This window comes from Nyctereutes procyonoides, unplaced genomic scaffold (assembly GCF_905146905.1).
Source record: "Nyctereutes procyonoides isolate TBG_1078 unplaced genomic scaffold, NYPRO_anot_genome, whole genome shotgun sequence".
NCBI lineage: Eukaryota > Metazoa > Chordata > Mammalia > Carnivora > Canidae > Nyctereutes > Nyctereutes procyonoides.
In genome coordinates this window covers 15,473,948-15,490,777 of record NW_026575044.1, presented here as the reverse complement: position 1 = coordinate 15,490,777, position 16,830 = coordinate 15,473,948, and the positions used below count along the sequence as shown (strand labels likewise).

Here is a 16,830-nt window from a genome sequence, read left to right as displayed (position 1 = left end):
CCTGGGGGGGAACATGATACCTTCAGGGGGGACTGGCCTTGACCCAGCCTCCCTTGCCCCCTGCTGCCAGGAGCTGCAGCAGGTGACTTCCATGTTACATGGAGCCTCTCCTGGCCCCTGGAGGAGACCGTTGGCCCTTGAACACGCATGAGTCCTGCGACAGGGCAGGGGACAGTGAGCGGGTGCGGCGACTGAGCTCGGGCCACCATACCAGTGGCTGCCTCTATGCCCTCCTGCCCCCTGGCAGCTCAGCAGGGCCTGGGCTCCTTCATCTGGACGCCAGCCTCCCTCTGCTTTACAGGAAGCAGCGTCATGAAGATGCTCTCTACACGTTGCCAGGCAACAGACACTGCCTGGAAACTACAACCCACCTCTGACCCTTCTCTGGACAAAACCCGCAGAGGAGGGAGTGCAGAGCTTTGGAGAGCGAAGGTGCAGCCAGACGGTTGTCTACATGCCAGGAAGCAAACAGACAGGGAGGAAAACCTGCTCACTGGCATGAGGGAGACAGAGAAGGAGACATGGAGGGAAGCCTCCTTTATTTATTTTTGGGTCAAATTAGTCATGATTAGCGTCGGGGCCACTGATAGTGACAGTTCCGTGGCGAACACACATCTCTTGGTTCCTATTTTTACCTGGTAAGTGATTTTAATAAATGCAGCCTGAGCGACGGCACAATTCCCCACAGACCCTCCAGGAAACACAACTACCCTGAAACAAGGATCTCCATGGCCTTCGTGGTCACCTGCTCACCCCAGCACAGGTTCATTCGCTTGTTAGTCCAGTGGCCTAGGGCTCTGAAACTTCAGAGCCCTGCGTGGGTCAGGAGGGCCAGGCTGGTGGTGCCCAGCAGTCAGGGGCCACAGAGGAGGGCCTGCAGGAGGGTCACCCTAAGTGGGCAGCAGCCTGCGCCACCTGTGAGCAACAGATGGTTTTCCTTCCTTACTCACCTCCTGCAGGCGCTGGGCACTCCGGTGGGCATTTCCTAACGGACTCACCGTCTGCTGGGGGAGAAACAATCAAATGAGCGACCTCACGCCACAGTGAGTGAGGCCTGCACTGCCCTGGGCCCGTCTTTCCATCAGTGACATGGAGAAAATACTATAAAAGGTTCCTGCAAGGGTTTAGCAGAATGCTGTACAGAAAAAAAAAAAAAGAATGCTGTACAGAGAATGCAGCACTTAACATATGATGGCTCCCCCCTCCTCCAGATCCCGGGGCCCTGCCACAGCCCCGCCAGCCCTTGTGCTTCACCAGATTTGGCCACAGAGACAGTCTGGCAACCTCAGGAGGGTACAGTCTAATTTCTAAAATCATGAAAAGCCTCAAGACGCATTTATCCCTAAATAAAACCCACAGTTTAAATTATAAACAGGAACAAAACAAATTAAGGACGCTGGTAACTAAGTGGGAACATTTTCATGTGTTAAACTTGACAAAATAATTATAAAGCCATATCCAGTTAACTATATTCACGTTTACTTAACTCTGTAAGTTTGACAACATAAGTGTTTACTTTATTAATTCTGACATATACTTTCCAAAAACCGTCTAGCCAGTCTTCAACACTCCCCCACCCCACTCCGACGTGTGGCATTCAACACAATGGGCTTTATTACCTGCACCCGCTAACAGGAAGTGGCTTCCACTAAAAACCAGTACCAATCACAGTCTCCGTCTAGGTACCAGAGAGATGCCCTCACACAAACTGTAAAGTGACTTCATAGCCCAAACTGAAAAAAAAAAAAATACAACAACAACAAAAAACCCTTACATTTTCTTTGCACATTTTGCTCTTTCTCCCTTGGCCCCAACACAGTCACATGACACAACCTTCCAGTTTGGCAAACACCCTGAGAGCTGTGCAGCAGGCAGGCAGGCCCCCAGGTGCCAGGTCTCCACTGCCCTGCCAGCCGGGGGACAGGACAAGTCCCTGAGCATGGCTGAGCTGCCAGGCCCACTCCTCCTGAATGGGCCTCAACCTCTCCCTGTCTGCACCTGTCCCAGGGCCGGAGAAGAGCAGGAGCCCTGTGGTTTATGGCCTTCCTGGCTTTTCACGCCGTCTCTTGTTGGAGCTTCACAACACCTGCCGCCACCTTCCCACCCCGCCCCAGGACGTGGGTAAGACAGCTTGTAGCTCCAATCTCAGATATCAGAAGAATGAGACCCAGGGACAGAAAGGACCCACTGCCCGCCAGGATCCAGCCAAAGGCCCAGGCACCGGTCTCAGGTGATGGAAGGTAAGTGACTTGGCCAAGGCCACACAGCCTGGCCCATGATACGCGAGGCTGTAAGTCTGGGCTTTCTGACTTCAGCGCCACTGCTTCCGACTCCACATACAATAAGCCTCACGTTTAGAAAGGTGAGGTTGTGTTATAATTGTTGCAAATGTTACTGAAATGGAACCAAACTGGTTTTATCAGGGGTGGACAAGGACTGCCTCGGACTGCCAAGGGCCTGGACGTTAACATGGGGAACACGGACTGATCTCCTAGGGGTGCAGTGAGAGGTTTTAGGGGAGCAGGTCATACCTAGGGGTAGGATTTGAAGCCAGAGAAGCTACTTCGCCAGGCCTGTGTGAGGTGGCAGGAAGAGACGCGTTTGAGAGAGATTACAGAGTGAGAACCGCAGGGCTTGATGCCTGACTAGAGCTGGAGGGAGGTGGGCACAGGTGAAAGATGGTGTGTGGTTTCGAGCCTGAGAGCTTATGGCCCAACTTATGGCCCAACAGCCCTTCTCCCTTTTGTCCCCAGCAAAAGAACCTAGGAGTGAGCAAGGCTCTCCATGATACATACCATGTAATCAACCAACGAATGCAAATGAAAATGACATGTGTTATTTCCAGGAAACGTCTTTAGAGAGAAAGCATATCTGACTTTCTCCCTTTGTCCCTCCTGCATGACAGAAGGTAAAAATGGGATGGCTGGAGCTCCTGCAGCCTTCTTGAAGTAAGAGGAAGAAACCATGACCCAAAGCTGACAGGGCAACAAGAGAGAAGGAGCTGGGTCCCTGATGCTCTGGAGCTCCATACCTGCTCATGACTGACCCTTTCCAGGCTTCTTTTGCATAATAAAGAAACCTCTCTTTTGCTTAAGCTACTATTATTTGGGGGTTTCCTGTCACTTGCAGCCGAAAGCTAGCCCTAAGGAAGAAAGCTCCTGAAAAAAGAAAACAGAGATGGAGAGAAACTAGAGGTGGCCTGACTCTGAACAGAAACTCAATGCCCAGGATACTCAACGTGTGAGAAAATGCACGTGATTCAGCCTGCGGCTCTCAGAGTGCTGGCCAGTCTCACCTCCTGCCCCCTCCCCAGAGGTTGCAGTGGCGACCCATCTCCTTGCCCCAGTGGCTTCTTCCCTGCTCCCAGTGGATTCTCCACACGGGTCCTTTGCCACATGCTTAGAACGAGCCAGACTGTATATGGCTCTTCTAGTTGTACACCTTTGGAGGTTTCCTGCTGCCCTTGGCACCACCCCCTCCATGCAGCCCAGGCTCTGCCACAGCCACGTGCCCTCGGCCCCCCGACCTCCTGCTTACTCCTCACCACGCTCTTCGCTCTTCGCCACCTTTGGTGTACATGTCATGCTGTTCCCTCTTCCTGGAAAGCTCACCCCCTTGGTCTGTAAATGGCTTATCAGGTCTCAGCTGACACACATGCTCCCTAGAACGACCTTCCGAGCAGGTTCCCACTCAGTAGGATTGCTCTCCAACCCCATTACTTAAAAAAAAAAAGTCATTGCAACCATGTGTTTTAACTCCTTCACAGGCTGCAGGATAGATCTGAAATCACTTATTTGTTTCTCATTATCAGTTTTCCCTGGTGGACTACAAGCTCCATGAGGGAGAAGTCATGTTTTATTTTCTAAGGTGTATTTATGTCCTAACACAGTGCCTGCTGGATAGTTAGACTCCATAGGATTAATAACATCATGATTTAGCAAACTATTTGTCATAGAACATTGCCCCTCAGGGGAGAGGCTTGGGAGGCACGGCACACTCATGTGTCCGTGGATGGTTGTCTGGGGGCGGGCATGATGACAGGGATGACAGACGGCGCAGCATGCCCAGTTCAGGGAAGCAGAGTTGGTAGACGACAGCCTGGAAGGATGGTGCAGAGAGCCAGAGAGGGGACCTCAACACTCAGTGCTCCATCCTATCAGAGGGAGGGCCAAGGCAGAGAAAAGGCCCCCACCCCTTGCTAAAGCTGGCAGCGGGACAGGAGCATCTGGACCTTAGAGCCCTGCCTGACCCCCACATGATTTCTGAGCAGCCTCTGGCCTCAGCCTCCACCGCGGCTCCCATCAGGTGGTGGGCCATGCCAGGCCACAGGGCTCAGGCCAAGCAAGCATGAGCAGAGGCCCCGGGACCCGGTCACCATCCCCAGGACATTGTGCCTATTCCACGGGCCGGGCCATCCCCGCAGGCTGCCCTCAAGCTGCATTAAACATAGTTATGGAGGATAACATCCAGAAAATGAGAGGCTGCTACCATCGTGGGCACTGGATTCAGTCTGGGGCCCACTCTGCGGGGACACAGATGAGCAGGGAGGAGAGGAGCAGGAGCGGGAGTCTGGTCAGAACAGAGTCCCATGAGGACCTGTCCAAGGAGCAGAGACCATTCATTGCAGGAAGATGAGACTGGATCTCCAACACCGAGGGCCTTGGGTGGAAGGGGGACCCCAGCCTGCTTCACTGGAGGCTCATGGTGTGCCACTCATTGTGCCCTCCACTGGGGGCTTCCCATGAATTATCCTATTTCTCAGATGTCCTGAGACTAGCTTGTCCATGGTCACCTGTCACTAAGAGCCCAAGTAGGGCCCAAGCCCGTACCTGCCCAGAGGGCAATGGCTTAACTACCAGCCTGTTGCCTGAATTTCTTTGGTGTTGATAACAGAAAACAGTTAGGACCTAAGTCACAAACAACAAGGAGTTTAATTTCAACCAATATTAGAAAGATATTTCTATGTCAGAGCTGTCTGTAGACGGACTGAATGGTCTTTTGAAGTGGTGAGCTCCCCGTCCCAGGGTGTACGACTCTGGTCAGTTAAGTACATGATGACCAGGAACCGAACTGTCAGGAACCGAACTGTCGCCTGCCCTGAGTTCAGGCCACATCCATTATAGACTCAACCTCTGAACACTGACGCTGCTGTGTGTGTGGCTCAGTTAAAACATGTTTAAATTTCCAAAAGGAGTTTTACTAACTCACTTTGTGCCCCCATTCTGGAGTCGGCCTGCAGGGTTCTTGTCGGCAGGCAGCTCCCATGAGCCTCCTGAGAGAACATGACCACATGTGTTAGGGCTTGTGGATTCCCAGTGACACTACTTAGTCCTAAACTCTTAGGCAGTGTGGGGACGCAGGTACTGGAGAGTTGGGGGGAGGGTGCCGTCAGGGGCCATTTGGAGCATGACCTGTTCTTGCCCACATCGTTTCCCAGCTCAGCCCCCAGGGTCTGTGGGGCAGTGGAGTCTGTATTAAATGGAGGGAGAAAATCTCATGAAACCATCCCCATGGTGCTAGGAGAACCGGGGTTGTAGGCCCCACGGGGTGGGTGGTGGCGTGGGGTGGACACAGAGCCCAGGGTGGTGAGGGAGCACCCTGGCCCAATCTGGGCCATGCAACACATGGAGAAGGCATATGGCTGAGGGCCCAGTCCCTCCCACTGGGTACCTGCCCAGCAACACAGGGTGCAGTGGGTCACCAGGGACCAAAAAAACAACTGGAAGTGGAAAAGTTGACAGAATGCTGTTTTCCTGTCTTGACTCATGCCAGCCCCCACGTAACTGAACTAATGCAGCCTCCAGGAACTCCTCCCTTTCCTCACCTTAGCTCACTCAGACCACTCCAGCCCTAACAGGATGTGTGGTCCTGTTGTCCCCTGGGACTGTGACCCTGCCACGCTGGCCCCAGGCCCTTGGGCTTCCCTGGGACACACGCACCCACAGTGGGGTGCTGCCCCTGGCAGAACCGAGAACATGGTCATTCCAGCCATTTCTGCGGGCTCTGTTCTCTCTCAGATCCCAGTGGGGAAGGGCTGGAATGACCCAGCTGGAAAAAGAAGGCTGGTCCTTAGACTGCTCCACCAAAGGCAACATCTAGAAGGCAAACGGACCCTGGCCCCATCCCAGCAGGAGGTTAAGGAAACCCAGGGTTTAGCAGGACCCAGGCTGGGGTAATTCGGGGATTGACTTGACGGGAAGGATGGAGAAGTCACACCTCAGGCAACAGGGAGTTCACTTGGCACCTGCGCATCCCAAACTTCCTGCTTCAGGACACTGACTTTACGGACACTCATCATTTCCCCAGTTCTTCATTCTCCTAAGCACTGTCATCCCTATTATATAAGTAACCTATTATTATTTAATATGAAAGTATGAATACACTGGTCACAGATGAACCATTTCATGCTTAAATGTCAAAGAGCATAAATCACTGCAAATACAGAAGAGGAAAGACTTGCTGAATCACAGTCACTGGGAAAGAGAAAGTGGGCTGTAGGAGAGTAAAGGTGGGGGAATGTCAGAGGAGCACCTGGCACCAGAAGGCAGGCTGCGGGGGCGGGTATAGGGGAGCAGCCCCAGAGCAGAGGCCCAGCCCCAAGCCACTGCTGACTTCCTGAATCCTGAGTGCATAGACACCTGCCCTCCGGCCCTTGCCTGTGCACGTCCCGACAGCAGCTCCTCCCCATGGGAACCACCTGTCCACATTGGCGGCCCTGAGTCTGGCCGGCCCCTAGCCCCCTAGCCAATGCTGAAGAGCCCCTGGAGCCATGCATTGGTCACACCTCACCTGCAGACTCCACCTGCCTGGACACCAGCTCTAGGTCCTTCCAGGAACGTTCCACAGGCACCAAGGGGCTGTAAGCACCACACCTGCCAGGGAGAGAGGACTCAGGTGGCTCACGGAGGCCACCTTGCCCACTAAGGCTGCTGGCTGCCAGGCAGGCAGGGAGCCTTCAGAAGAACTTCACTCTCTTCTGAGAAAAATTATATGTAAAACCTGAGCCATTCTAGTTTACTTTCCAAGCCCTGTTGACATGAAACTTGAGTTCCTGTGGAAGATGAAGAGGGATTTTACAGAGGGAGAAAAAAAGCAACTGCTACCTCTTTCCACAAAACATAAACACGAGCACAACGTCATGCGTTTTGTTTTCATTGTAGAAAATACATGTAATGGGTAAATCAATCACATGTAACACCCCACAGAAAAACTGTAGTATCATGTGTTTCCAAGCATTTTCTATGGATCTGGTATTGATTTTAAATTGGAGATACCCTATGTAATACTATTTCTGTCCTCCTTTTTCAAATACCATACAATGACTACTTTCCTGCCTTATGGGCTTCAAAAGGCTGATTTTTACATTGTTGCCTAACTATGCATCTCACAGATGTGCTATCATTCCTTTAACTACTCAAATCCTGGCCATTTATGTGGTTTCTTATTCTCCACTATCAGAGAAGGTGACATAGTAAAGAACATTAATATCAATTGATTATTCTGTTAGAACAGCTTCCTGGAAGGGAATTACTGATTGAAGTTCCAAACTCCACAGAAGCACCCTCCCCTCCACCAGACCTGCTGTCTGTCTTCCCCAGGCAGCTTCTCCTCCTGCACCCTACTCCTTGTGGGAGGGACCCCCCTCCCCGCCCCCAGCAATAGCAGCTTTATCCAGCACTGCATCATATTCATTTAAATTTGTGTCAATTCCAGAGGAGATACCATCACTATGTAGTCTTCATTTGTGGTTCTGTGACCAGTGAAGCTGGATGTATGTGTTTCTTCCAAGGTGGTTGTCTGGTGTTATGTATAGCCTTTTTTTTTTTTTTAAACTGAGATGATTTTTTTCTGATTAGCTTCTGAGACTTCTTTGCATAAGAGGGATATTTACTTCTCCTCGTGTTTGCTGCAAATATTTTCCCTAGTGTAACATTTGCTTTTAAAATAAGTGTGTATTTTTTGGAGGACAGAAATCTAAAATTATACGTAGGATGTAAGCAGATACAACAGTCTTCTCCTTCATGTTTCTTCTGAGATTTTAGGCATGATAGTTCTTTCCCATCGCAGGACTGATTAAATGTTCACTTTGTTTTTTGGAGCTTGCTTGTGGTTTCTTCTTCACATCTGACTCTTTAATCCACCTGGAATTTTGCTGGTGGCTGGTGAGGAGTGGGCTCTGATTTGGTTTTTCATCCAGGTATCTAACCTCCAATCTCTCCATGAACATTTACTGGAAAACCTATGGCTTCCTAACTGGTTTTCCTTCTCATCATTGAGTTCTTACATTCTAGGGTTTATTTCAGGGTTTTCCACTAGGTTTCATTGATCTGTCATTACTCATTTTTCAGTAATGCCATAGGGACTTACTTGTTTTATAATATATTTTAATATCCAGCAAAGTCCCCCTCAATGGTCTTCTCTTTCAAAATAAGTTAAGCTATTCTCATTTATTTATTGAAACATCTTCAGAATCAGTGCTTATTACCCCTTAAAATTCCTTTTTGTGTTTTCCAGATTTTCTTGATTAGATTTATTAGAAGCTGGTATCTTTTGGATATATAAATTCTGTTTTTCACTTTATTAATTCCTGTCTTATAATCTGTTCTCCCAAGGCTTTAGTCTCCTAATGCATTTCAATTTATTCTATTTATTTTCATGCTTTATTTTTTTAATAAAAAACTTCCAGAATATTTTTCCTGCATGTACAACTTTGGTCACGCTTTGAGTTTGGCTATTCAGAGTCATCGTTGTAATTTTTTAAATAGTCTTTAATGGTAGTTTGAATAATTCTCTTTTGGCCAAGTTGTAGCTGAGGAGATTACTTCAAAAGTTCCCCTAAAAAGTTTTCTTTTAATTGAATTTTTATGGCCTTGTGGTTAGAGAATATGTCTGAAGATTTTTTCTGATATTTTGAAACATGTGGCCAAGAAGTTGATTGATTTTTTGTAAATGTTCCATGAAAGTTTAAAAAGAAGATGTATTCTTGTATTGTATTGTATTTTGTATTCAATATTTAGGTTATTAAAACAGTTAATTCAGGTCTTGATCTCCTTGTTTGTTTTTGCATAAAAGTTCACAGTTTACTGTGTATGGTACTTTTATTCTTATTAAACAGTCCTTCTAAAGCATTTAATGCTTTTTGCTTTGAATTTAAGTTGGTTTAAAATGAGGACTTCTACTCAATCACCCTTTGGTTTGTACTCCCTAATAAATCTCTGTTATTCATTTATTTTTCTAGGTCTTTACGCTTTAGGAACGTCTTCTGTAAACAGCATGAAATCAAATTTTGCTTTTAAATCCTATCCTAAGAGACACTGCCTCCTAACAGGGGAGGGAAACTCAATTATGTTAGATGTTATAGATTGTAAGTTTGTTTTTTCATGCTTTCTCTGTTTTTAAATTCTTCCTACTTCTTTGGTCTTTCTGTTTCTGACGTGTATATGACTCACCCAGGGATGTGGAGAGTGCACATCCTCAAGGTAGGGAAAAGTGGGGCTCTCAGGCAGGGTCCTGAGGTCCTGGGTCCACCACTCCCTGGCTCTGGGACCCAGCACACTGCTTTGACCTCTCTGTGCTTCAGTTTCCTCCCACAGAGATTGGCAACCACAGTGGCCCCCACACCTCACGGAGCTGGGGTGAGGGTGACTTGAATACTGGGTTGATGCTGTTGTATGCTATTGTCAAAATTCTACCTGTGGTTAACTTTAGGTTTAAAAAATGATTTAAACTATATTTCTCTAATTATTAAATCGAGTGATAAGGCTTTTAGAGTTCTCTTCTCCACCTAAGATGATGAATTTAGCATGCTTTTATTAATCCTTTTTAGTCTTCTCTAGATTTTATAATCTGAGGGTCTTAAATGTCATGGAATCTTTTATCATAAATCTACTCTTTCCAGAACCTCCTTTAGAACATGGTTTTGCAGTCATGGTTAAATGTACCTGGAGTTCATGGTTCCCTGGCTTGTGTGCTGTCTACCTGTCCGACTTTACATCCTTGCATTAAGACCTTAATTGTGATTCATTTCCCCAAAACACGCAGCTTGTTTACCTTCTGAACCCACAAAACTCCAAGGATGACCCGTTCTTGCCTCCCACAGGAACAACACTCCGTGTCTGCAATTCAGGGCTCCTGAGGAAAGTCTACTCGGTGCTGCCCACGCGGCCAGGATTGCTGAAACTTTAGGTTTCAGTAAACTTTCCAGAAAATGAGTTGATTAGGATATCTCTGGACCTGACTGTGTCCCGGTTCTGAGAACAGCCTGTTCCCACCTGCCTCACCCCAGTCCCTCCACCCCCCCCCCTCAGGCCACCAGTTCTAGGAAAGTTTTCTTGGTGTATGTCTTTGATTATGCTGTTGTCCAGATTGTTCTGGTTTCTTCCTCTGGTCCTTGGGCTTAGCCTTGAGTCTAGAGCCTCCGATACTGACCTGCCATCCACCTTCTCATCACTCTGTTCTGTCCTACATTCTAAAAGGACTTTTAAGCTCGTCCTCCACATTCCACATTTAAAAAAATCCAGTAGCCTCCAATGTGAACGTTCTTTGTACTAAAACAATTTTAGCTTTCTGGAACTCTGTGCTTATATGAACTACACACAGTTCCCTGTCATGTCTGCTCCCTCACCCTCTGTGCAGAAATCATAGCCTCCTGCACCATTAGGGGAGCCTGAGAGCCTCCTAAGGCTCTCTTCCCTCCCAGCCGCTCTCAGGATGATCTACCATGACCTTCCTCTTTCTTAATTAGCGAGTGTGTTTGCAGGGCCCCCAGGAGGATCTGCACCCTCCCCCGTCGCCCTGCCCAGGAACTCCCCATGGCCCAGGGGGATCAGCTTCGACCTGGCACACCCTGGCACGTGAGCCCCCTGGGCTCCCCGCTTCTCCCAGGGGCACTGACTGCTTCCTTCAGCTAGAGGGCAGGCTTCACCTGATGCGTGGGTTCTTTCCTGTCCTCACCACACCAGCAGTTTGCAAGCTTTTAAAACCAGGCACTCATATGGGGAAGATAAAACATAATGAAAGGGATTATAGGGGAAAGGAGAGAAAATGAGTGGGAAAAATTAGAGAGGGTGACAAAACATGAGAGACTCCTAACTCTGCTTGTCTCCTGCTCCCTCTCCCTCTGCCCTTCCCCTTGCTCACACTCTCTCATAAAAAAAAAAATCTTTTCTTAAAAAAAAACCTCCGTTTTATAATAACAATAACTATTACTAGTAGTTCTGACTGTCCCAGTGGGGCTCTGGGTGCGTGTTCCTTGCTGGTGGCTGGGCCCCAAACTCGAGGGGCCCACAAGAACCCACAGCCCTGCTCTCAGCTCTGCCCGGCCCACAAGGGCTGGTATCAAGCCCATAGTGTGGGTCTCACAGTAGACCATGTCCCTACTCCTTTCATGGAGCTCAAGGTAGGAATCTGGGGGAAGGAGATACAGGTGGGGGGGGGGCTGTTCTCTGGTGCAGACCAGACTGGGGCAGGTGGCCGACAAGGCAAAGGGTAGAGGAGGAAGCCTCTCCTGATCTTCCCATGGGAAGGGTGGCTTCAAACAAGAGAAAGATTTGGCCAGGAGTTGTTTTCTCCAGTTCCAGGGCCTCCAGAATCAAATTCCTCATAAAAATGCGAATGTGTAGAAATAGACAAAAATTCACAGCATCACCCACAAAGACCTGTTGACAGGCTGGCTGCCTGCAGAGCCTAGAGCTTCAGGAGGAAACGTCCAAAGGGATTCCATTCAGGAGGCTGGAGGTAGTTTACAAACCCTGGCTTGTGATCACAAAACAGTCTACCGTGTCTGCGCTCTGCAGGCCCTGGGGCCGCCTGCAGGGACATGAACCCGGGGGTAAGCTGGCAGACATCTGTGGGGGGCGGGCCAGGAAAGCCCATTGTCCACGCGTGTCCAGCTGCGGCCCGAGAACCAGGGCCCTCCACCTGCTCGGCTGCTTGTGTGTGCGTGTAACAGTGTTTAGTGAGGAGCTTCCTTCAATGGGCTCTGGGAGGCCTGTGGGAGGCGGGCAGGCGGGCAGGCGGCCAGGAGAATCCTGGGGAACGGGAGTGCCGGGCTGTCAGGCCTGCCGCCCGTGATGTGAGGCCATGCCGAGTCCAAGGAAAACAAGCCTGCTATTGTCCCTGCCCTCCCAGCAACCGGAGCGGACTGCGCTGGCGGGCTGCTAACTTCCCCTTCCTCGGAAGGAGGAAACACGAGAAACCTTTCCTGTCACATAAAAGTCAACTAAGAAATGAGAAATGTCTTCTAAATTGCATCTTGCTGAAGAGGGATTTCCATGGCAACTCGAGGAGTGTGTGTATACAAGCGGAGATAAGCCTGGCCTGCAAGAGCCGCCCCGTTCTAGGCGTTGGCAGACAGTGGTTTCTCCAGAACCTGTGGTTTCTCCTGCCACACTGCTATGTGACCCCAGGCGAGTCATGTGCCCTCTCCGCCGTCTGGGGCAACAGAGCCATCGTTGGGTCAGCTAAGCGAGACCAAGGCCATCTTGCGCATGTGCCCCCAAGCAGCCCTGTGTCCACTTGCCAGTCTGTGATCGACAGGCTCCGGTCTCAGGGGCTCTGCCTGTCTTGCCTAGTGCTGGACGCTGCAAAAGGATAGTGGTCATCTACACCACATTCTAAAGGGAACTCCTCAGCCACCGTAAGAGAAGTGCTTCCCTGGAGCAGGAGAAAACCTGCTGATATGTACATGTGTTCACGGAGGCCAGACTTCTGAGCAAGAGTCTCAAGCAGGAACTCTACTGGGGCCACTCTCAGCATTAGTGCCCGGGCATGTGCAGCAAGCAGGGCAGCCGAGGTGAGGGGCCTTTCCACTCCTACGCTGACCAGCTCCCTCTGCCTGGGCAGCTTTCGACCACTGGCCACAGCCCCCACAGAGGGAAGGGGGCTGGAGGGAAGGGGGCCAGCACGAGGCGGGCATGCAGGGGTAGAGGGCGGCGACCCTGGAATTCACCATGAAATTGGCCCCGAGGACAGTGATGAAAGGGCGAGTGCACAAACGGCGGAGTCCCGGCATCTAAGCGCCAGCCTGTGTGGCTGTGAGCCCTTCATGTTGGGGTGCCCCAGGGGAGTCCAGGCCACAGCCTCCCCATGAGCTCGAGGCCCGGCCTAGGGACAGGGACAGATAGCCAGGAGTTCCAGCTCTGGCTCTGCAACCTCAGGCCGGTGGTGCCAGCAGTTTCCTCAGCTCTCAAATGGGGATGTTGGTGGCCCCTCCACCATAGGCCTACTGGAAGGCCACAGAGGTGATACCCAGCTGGCATGTCACACAGGACTGGCAGCCAGCTGGGACACAAGGGACAAGACTGTGGTGTGCCCCAGGTCTATCGGAACAGAAACCGTTGGTCAAGGGGTGGCTGGGGAAGGGGCAGCTCCAGGAGGGCTCTGACTTGCTCTTTGCGGCCTTCAGCTGGGCCAGCTGTGTCTTTGGGCAGAGGCCTGGCGGGCTACTCGGGAGCCTTGCAGGCCCTTCCACGCGAAGTACAAGGCAACAGAGTACTTTGGGAGCATGGTAGTAAAAATAGTCACCGACTTGTGGCAGGTTCAATAAACAATGAATCTCATTTGCAGACACTTTGAGCCCAGTTCACTCGTTCATCTGAACAAGTGAGCACGGGTGAGCACAGGTGAGCATACATGCCGAGCGGGCCGGGTGTCAGGCTGCGGAGCATTTTATTTTATTTTATTTTATTTTATTTTATTTTATTTTATTTTATTTATTTATTTATTTATTTTTTTTAAGATTTTATTTATTTACTCATGAGAGACACAGAGAGAGAGAGGCAGAGACATAGGCAGAGGGAAAAGCAGGTTCCCTGCAAGGAGCCAGATGTGGGACTCGATCGTGGATCCCATAATCATTCCCTGGGCCAAAGGCAGATGCTCAACCGCTGAGCCACCCAGGCGTCCCTGCAGAGCATTTTAAATGTCGGAAAGGGCTTTGCAAATTCAGTCACCGTTATTATAGACTCAGCTCCAACCATTTGGAAAGGAGAACAGGAAAGTAGGGGCCCACCTGGGGTGGGAACTGGCTGCTTCTCATTATCCAAAGCAGCCATAGAATTCTCAAGGGTTCCCCAGAGCGCTCCACTGTTACAGTGGATTCCCACCATTGCCGCACTATAGCTGGCAGGGCCACACACTACTCGCTTTGTTCCAATGACAAATCCTGGAAAGTAGGTGTCACTACCCCAGCTTGCAGGTAATAAAACTGAGGCCCAGAGAGGTGCCATGACCAGCCAGATGTGGCTCAGCCAGGAGCATGTAGAGGATGTGGGGCTGGGATCCAAGCATAGGCTTTCCCCACTGCAAAGAGTGCTCACCAGGAAGGGCTCACCAGGCGGCGTGAGATACAGCCCCTCCTAGAGTGGGTGCTGCAGCACCAGCTGCCCTGAGGTTGGGTTCTGAGTCCCCAGGGCTCTGTACACAAGAAGTGTCTCCCAACCCTGCACTGCCAGCAGGGACTGACCCTGTCATGCTTGGGGGCCCTTGTCCTGCAGCAGAAGAACGCCCTTGACAGTGAGTCTACTGGCCAAATATCTGGAAGAAATATCTGCAAACAGAACATCTCAAAATAGGTGGGAAATCTGGTTCAATGTACCCACGTGAGATGTTTTCAGCTAACTCTCCTTCATCCCTCTTGTCTCTGCTGGGACACAGGTGCATGGAAGATTGGTGATGCAGCAATGAGCAAGTTAAAGGAGACTGCCAGGGTCCACATGACTATGTAGGGTGCCTGCCCGGGCCTCCCCATGTAATAAAAATAACGTCTCTCAAGTGAACTTCTCTTCCTTCCTTCTGAAGAGATCCTCGGGCAGCTCCGGTGGCTTAGTGGTTTAGCACCGCCTTCGGCCCAGGGCATGATCCTGGAGACCCAGGATCGAGTCCCAAGTCGGGCTCCCTGCATGGAGCCTGCTTCTCCCTCTGCCTGTGTCTCTGCCTCTCTTTCTCTCTGTGTCTCTCACGAATAAATAAATAAAATCATTTTTTAAAAAATGAAGAGATCCTCATTTTAAAACAAGAATGCTGGGGATCCCTGGGTGGCTCAGTGGTTTAGCGCCTGCCTCTGGCCCAGGGCATTATCTTGGAGTCCCGGGATTGAGTCCCACATCAGGCTCCCTGCATGGATCCTGCTTCTCCCTCTGCCTGTGTCTCTGCCTCTCTCTCTGTGTTTCTCATTAATAAATAAATAAAATCTTTAAACATAAATTAAAAATAAAGCAAGAAAAAAAATAAAGCAAGAATGCTGAGGCCCAGAGAAGTCAAGTGACTTGCCCAAGGTCTCACAGCAACTTAGAGAATCTGGGTTTCTAACAGAGGTGTTCAGACTCCACATGGGAGCTCAGATTGGAAGGAATATCAAGGGCTAGCCTGAAAGGGACAGGAGTCCTCGCAGGCAGCTTGAGGTGACAGTGGGAGGAGGTGGCACTGTCTGGCCCTCAAGCCTCAGTGATGGCAGTTCAGAGGGGCTGGCGCTCTGCATTGCAGGTGGGTCTCTCTGTGAGGCCACATCCTCCTCTTTGCTCAGCACCAGCTCCTGAAACAGTGTTTCCCGAAGTATGTTCCCTCCACACCATGCTTCTCAAGTTTTTAGGTGCCTGCCAGTCACCAGGTACACTTGTTGAAATGCATGTGTACTCAGCAGCCCTGGGATGAGGCCTGAGGTTCCACATTCTAATGAGTTCCTAGCTATACTGCTGCTGGTTGTGTGTACCACACGGCGGGCAGTGAGGCATCAATAGCATACAACAAAAAGGATTTCTGGGTGAACACTTTTGAGAAAATCTATATTAAACAAAATTAAACCAGTTTCCTCACTGCAGAACTTCCCAAAGCCTTGAAAATGTTGGTGAGCATCGTTAATGCCCAAGACGAAAAGATAATACAGAATTGCAAAGTATCTCTCATGAGAAAGGCAAGGGATGGCACAGAACATGAGCACACACTGGCTTACAGACGACCCGCCCACCAAGGATGGTGGTGCAGGCTCCCAGCACACCTGGCCGCATGCCCCTTCCAGCCCTCCCCCAGGTGTACAGGCACCTGCCCCTCCTCCTGCACCTGTGCCTCCCCTCCCCCCAGCCGCTGGGAGTGCAGATGCAGCCCTACCTTTCACAGACACGGACCGTCCAGGCAGCAATGATCCACAGCGAGATGCTGAACACAAGCAGCACGGTGCCAGGGCAGATGGTCATGAGGGTCTTCATGACGAAGCGGGTATTGAAGTTGATCTTGTTGAGTGCCCCGATGCTTCGGGATGAGGCGTCAGTGAATAGCTTGCTGTGCAGCAGCATGACGCGGGCAATCAGGTACAGGCGCAGGAACATGGGGATAGACAGGATGATGTCCACGTCGGCCTCTGCTCGAGACGGAGTGTAGGAAAAGGCCAGGCGGGCTGTCCAGAAGAACTTGTACTCACCGGGGATAGGGTGGATGGCACACACCAGCATCTCCAGGCTGATGTGAAGGATGCGCTCGTAGGTCATGGCAATACGCCAGTCGTCTGCGCCGTTGTCAATCACAAAGAGCTGGCGGGAGCAGAGAGCCTGTTAGAGGGGCCAGAGCTCGCCTCGGGGCCCTCCAGGGAGGTCTGCCTTGTGTGCTCAGGGCCCTGTTCGCGACTCCAGACTGCTTCCCAGGCCCCTTCCTGCCTCAAGGCGCCCCTAAACTAGCCATTCCATGAAGAGGAGGAAGAGCCGCTCGTTCTAGTTAAAACACAATCCTGCACCCCCTGCCAGGCCCCGGATGGGGATGTGGAGGTGAAAGAGTCATGTTCCCACATAAGCGAAGTCCCCAGCGCTGGTGCAGGTTCCTCTCCCCAAGCAGAAAAGGGAT

General features: G+C 50.6%; 1 protein-coding gene across 2 annotated transcripts in view; it reads right to left on the bottom strand.

Moving 5' to 3' along the window:
• Nucleotides 1-16,830, bottom strand: part of KCNN3 (potassium calcium-activated channel subfamily N member 3) — a 133,243-nt gene that overhangs the window by 40,674 nt on the left and 75,739 nt on the right. For both annotated transcript variants that reach the window (XM_055324097.1, XM_055324098.1), the window contains exon 3: nucleotides 16,105-16,523. In XM_055324097.1, coding sequence (XP_055180072.1) covers nucleotides 16,105-16,523 — 419 coding nt within the window. The remainder of the gene's footprint in view (nucleotides 1-16,104; nucleotides 16,524-16,830) is intronic.